The sequence below is a fragment of the Leptopilina heterotoma genome, unplaced genomic scaffold (assembly GCF_015476425.1).
Source record: "Leptopilina heterotoma isolate Lh14 unplaced genomic scaffold, ASM1547642v1 Lhet_92, whole genome shotgun sequence".
NCBI classification, from domain to species: Eukaryota; Metazoa; Arthropoda; class Insecta; order Hymenoptera; family Figitidae; genus Leptopilina; species Leptopilina heterotoma.
In genome coordinates, this window is record NW_025111199.1 from 1,655,175 (window position 1) to 1,660,996 (window position 5,822).

Here is a 5,822-nt window from a genome sequence, read left to right on the forward strand (position 1 = left end):
AATTTCAATTTATTTAATGTTTTCGCTTTATTAAAGTTATTTTTTATTACATATTTGAAATATTCAAGAAAAAACAAGTCATTTTCATATATTACATTATTTTTTATTTTCTGGTATAACGGAGTTAAAAGTGTTTCAAAAATCCTTTGCTTCCGAAGATGTTAAATTTAAAAAAATCATAACTATTATAATTTTGATCAAATAAAAAAATAAAAAAACACGTATTTACTTATTTTTCATATAGAATTCGAAAAAAATTGTTTTAATACAAAAAAATGTTTGATTGAAACTTTTACTGAAAATGCCCCATATATTTGACAATGTAAAATTATATTTATTATTAGAAATTTAAAAATATATCACAATTTTAAAAAATGTTAATAAAACCTGATTCGTATTGAGAGAAATGAAAACACTTTATCTAAGTTACTCAGTTTTAACTAATGGAATAGAACTAATTTGTTCATGCGAAGAATTATTAGTATGCGATTTGTTAAATTTTTAATATTAATATTGTTCACAGAAAAATGACGATTCAGCATAAAATAATGGCGGATGAGCCGTCAAGGAAAAAATTTATAAACTTTTTAAAACAGCGAAATTTAAATGAAAAACAGCTGCCATCTGTAGAAGACGGCAGAGCATTGGCTCACCTTTTTTGGAAGGAACCACGCAGCGTGCATTATGAAAAAGCACGAATGTTTTTAAAAAATTTCTTAGCTGGTAAGTAAATAACATTACATTGTTCGATTCCGTAACTTTACTTTCACTTCACTCTCACTTCACTATCACTTCACATTCATTTCACTTTCACTTCACTTTCACTTGACATTCACTTGACTCTCACTTGACTTTCACTTCACTCTCACTTGAATTTTACTTCACTCTCACGTGACTTTCACTTCACTCTCACTTAAATTTCACTCTCATTTCACATTCACTTCACTTTCACTTCACTCTCACTTCACATTCATTTCACTTTCTCTCTCACTTGACATTCACTTCACTCTTACTTGACTCTCTCTTGCTTTCACTTCACTCTCACTTGAATTTCACTTGACTTTCACTTCTCTCACTTAAATTTCACTCTCACTTCACATTCACTTCACTCTCACTTCACATTCATTTCACTTTCACTTCACTCTCACTTGACATTCACTTCACTCTCACTTGACTTTCACTTGACTCTCTCTTGACTTTCACTTCACTCTCACTTAAATTTCACTCTCACTTCACTATCACTTCACATTCATTTTACATTCACTTCACTCTCATTTGACATTCACTTCACTCTCACTTGACTTTCACTTGACTTTCACTTCACTCTCACTTCACTATCACTTCACATTCATTTCACTTCACTCTCACTTGACATTCACTTCACTCTCACTGGAATTTCACTTCTTTTACATTTTTTATTTTAGTTAGTATTTAATAGTAATGAAAGTAATAATAATAATACTTTTGCGTCACTATTTCCACACAAGCGGACATTTTCCTGTTTGCAGCAATATTTCAAGAACGTTGCACTGAAATATTTCAATCTTTCAGTGAAATATTCGGGAAATATTTAGGAAATATGTGCTGTGTGGGTTATAAGTAATTATCGTGTATAATTACATATGCTTATTCTTTATTATATTTATCTTACCTGCACGAAAAGTACGTCATTTTGGGCACTCAAGGCGGGAGCAAAGTAACTGATTCTCGCCCGAGGTCGGGGAAGCGGGCTCAAAAGTTCTTTTACGCCCGCTGACGTCACACAAGCGGGCGCAAAAGTACTTTTTGTCCTACCTGCACGGAAAGTATGTTATTTCGTGTAGTTAAGGCGTGCGCAAAGTAACACATTCCGCCCGCTTCCTAATTCTTTGTTTTTTTCTGTAGAAATTAAAAAAAATAATGCTTATTCTATATTAAAACTTGCATCATTATAGACTTCGAAGAGTTTACATTTATATAGAGTTTACTTTTTAACTAATATGAGCATTTAAGGGGGGAAACCTAATTATAACTTTCAAAAAATTTATTTTTAATTTTTTTAATTTTCTTAAAGTATATATATTTAGAAATTTTTTATTATTTTTTCTATTATTATATGACTCTTTGTGACTTTAAAAAAAATTTCTGCTGAACAAAAAAAAATAAATTGAAACTTTAAATGCGTTTTTCTCAAAAACACATTTTTTATGATTGCGTGCAGTCTAACTTAAACAAATATTTACCGATTATAATGAGATTTGGAAGTTTTATTCTTTATAAAATTACGAAGAATATGAACCACCATTTAAGGTGATATCACGATTTTAAGAGTGTTTTTTTGTCTAATTAGTGTAAAAAAAATTGTGAAAATTTAAGGAAAAATTTCAAACACCTTAAAAATTCAAAATTTTTATTATTTTTACCTAAATTGAGGTTCATATTCTTAGAAAATAAGTTAAGAATGTAAGAAAACTTTTTTCTTAATTTTAGTTAAAAATAAAAATTGTTACACGTCACGCAATTCGAGAAAAAATATCAGGACCATCAGTGGTTATGACAGCATATCTGCCTTATTTCTGGTTAAAATAAATCAAAAGAATTTATAAACATTGTTCAAAACACTAAGAAAAAGATGCCTAAATGTAATTAAATTTCAATTTATATTTCCCCCCCAAAAAAAAATTTTTTTTAATCCATAAAAATGAGCCACCTAATGTGGTTTCCCCCCTTAAACGTTCGTGCCCTCAATGCCATACTTTCCATGCAGTTCGGACAAAATATTATGTCCGCATCATGGGCGCATAGGTGATTACGACTCCGACGAGATCACCTATTTTGCGCCCTTGATACGAAAATAACTATTAACGCCCGCTTCGCTTGTGCCCTCCATGACATATTTTTCATGCTGTTAGGACAAAAAATAGTGTTCGTAACATGGGGGCAAAGGTGATTACGACTCAGGCGAGATTTCGGGATAGTTGTACTAATTGTTAGTAGAATTTTACTAATCAATTAGTAAAGCTCTACTAATAATCGTGCAAGAGTTCAAAGAACCGAATATTTCCACATTTAGAGCGACTCAATGACTTTAATTTTTACGTATATTGCAGGAACGGGGTATGTGAAGAAGGAGGATGTCTGGGTGGGAATAAATCGTAAGTAGTATTTCTTTCATTATTTTAAAATGAATTTAGGTTTACCAGAATAAGTAAGTAAATAATCAAATAAACAAACAGGAAACAAGCAAAAAAGAAAGCTAGTACGCAAGTAAGCAAAAGGAAATAATTTACTTGCTTACTTACGTACTGGTGCTGGGTTGCCAGATTGGGCGGTTTCCTTCTAACCAGGCGGTTTTAAAGGCTAGGTTGGCGGGTGAAATTTTGAATTCGCGAAAAACCGCCTATTAGGCGGTTGTCACTACATCTGAAAAAAAATTTCTTAATTACACAAGCCAACAAAATTTTGGCGAATCTCGGAACCAAGAACCAGTTAATACTTTTCTGAAGGTTTTTAACGTGCTGGATCCGAATCTGACCTCAAAAAGCTAACGTAATGAGCAATTCTGAGGTCAAATTCGGATTCAGCACGTCAAAAACCTTCGGAAAAGTATTGTCCGGTTCTTGGTTCCGAGACTATTTTTAACTACCGATTTTTGTTGAAATATTGATTTGAATTAATTAACTAATTAATTAATTAATTAACTAATAAAGATATCCCAACAAATATCTCTTGTAAGTAGTCGAGGAAAAAATTGTGAATATTTAAAAATTAAAATTAATGTTTGTTCTAAGATAAATTTTTTTGTTAGGACCGAATGTTTGAATTCCGATGTCGGTTGAGTATTGTTTTGTTCGTATTATTGGTGCGAATATAGAATCCGACTATAGATGCATTCATTTTCGAGTAGCGCAATGAGTAGCACAAAGTTTTGTTCATAATTAATTATAAATATTGTAATTCATAGGATTTAAATATTATATTATTAACTTCTAATAAGCTATAATTCAATTTTCCAGCAAGAAATAATAAAAACAATATCTTTTTTACTTTATAAATCAAAAATTTTTGACAGATGTCCGACTTTAGAAAAAATGTCCGACTATTGAAGCATTCGTAATTTTTTAATAAAATGCTTATATTTTATTAATTACTCAAGTATTTGTAACAAATTTATATGATTTTTAATCCTGAAGAACTCCTTTAATTGATAATATGCTTATAAACACAGTACACACGTTGCCAACGTCGTCCACGACGCCGACGTCGCCAACGACGTCGTCCACGATGCCCACGACGTCAACGCCGCCGCCAACGTCGCCAACTCGGGCCAAGGCTACAAAACCAATAGGTATGTTTTAATTTTTATTTAAAATAAATCGAATTTTGTTTGCTGAGATGAAAAAAAGATGTGTGATTGCACATTTTTTATTCTTACGGCGATATTACAGTGATGTACGCTACCGTTGTCACTGCATCTGAAAAAAGATGTTTATTAATCATTTACTCACCTGTTGATTGATTTTCCTGCCCTTTCGTTGTGCGCCACTGTTGTCACTACATCTGAAAAGAAATTTTCTGTATCCCTTTGCCGAAAGTACTGTCTTCCCGGTCTGAATTGGCTCCGGGAATAGCGACTTTTGTGGCCAGCTCGACAAACCCAACGAGCGCTCTGATTGGTTACAAGAATTTCAACACACGTACATGTTAGCATAGCAACCACACAGACACGTTACTTACAGAGCTCACGTTTTGGAAACAACTGACAGTCATCAAAATAATGCATGAAATTTCTTATTTTCTTTTATTATTTTTTAATTATTAAATATTTATTTGTAAAAGAAAATTTCTTGTTTACTATTTTTTAAATTTTACTTCCAATTATTTTTTACTTATAATTTTTTTTTCATGCCCGCCCCGACCAGCTAAGTCTCGGCTTCGCACAGTGGTCTGAATCTGCAATTTACTGTTCAAAAAAGTGTACAGCCCACAGATTTTGTCGAAATCTCGAAATTTTTTTTTTCAGACACTCAGAAATAAATTTGTAAGAAACTTAAGGAAGCACTTTTTTAAATTTCGAATTTTTATTATTATTATTTTAATGCAAATAACAAATTAATGATGACTTAAATAGCTTTTCTTCTCATATATTAAGAAAAAAAAATTGTTTCTTCTCGATATTGCTTAAATCTTATAATTTTTAACATATGAAAGATAAAAAACGATATTTGGACAATAAAAATTTTTTTTTTATAATTTTTAACAACTTTTAATTTAAGCTAAATTAACAAATGAATAGCTCGCTTGTTTACAGGAGAAATTTTTTTTTTATTTTCTAATGGCTTCAGATGAAGTCACTATTAACAACTGTACATAAATATTGTTTAAAAAATATTATTTATTAATGTTATAAACAAATTAAGTTAACAAATAAACTGTTTATTTGCTTATAGTCGAAATGACATCATTATTTTCTAATCGTTTTAAAATTATGTTACCAATAATATTTTTATAGATAATTTTCATAATTTATAATTTATTAATGTTATAAACAAATTAAGTGAACAAATAAACTGTTTATTTGTTTATAGTCGAAATGGAATGGTTTTTTTCTAATACATTTAAATGTATGTTACCAATAATATTTTTTATAGATATTTTTCATAATTTATAATTTGTTTATGTTATAAACAATTTAAGTTAACAAATAAACTGTTTATTTGTTTATAGTCGAAATGACATCGTTTTTTTTCTATTCGTTTTAAAATTATGTTACCAATAATATAATCGAGAGAACATAATTTTAGAATGCTTAGAAAAAAACAATGCTATTTCGACTATGAACA

General features: G+C 30.0%; 1 protein-coding gene across 1 annotated transcript; it reads left to right on the top strand.

Annotated features, from left to right (window-relative positions):
• Window positions 1–694: 694 nt before the first annotated feature.
• On the top strand, window positions 695–4,338 carry LOC122512019 (degenerin deg-1-like). The gene is made up of 3 exons (XM_043627623.1): window positions 695–723; window positions 3,090–3,134; window positions 4,208–4,338. The coding sequence occupies exons 1-3, from the start codon at window positions 699–701 to the stop codon at window positions 4,336–4,338; spliced, it is 201 nt and encodes a 66-aa protein (XP_043483558.1). The 5' UTR covers window positions 695–698.
• The last annotated feature ends 1,484 nt before the right edge of the window (window positions 4,339–5,822 follow it).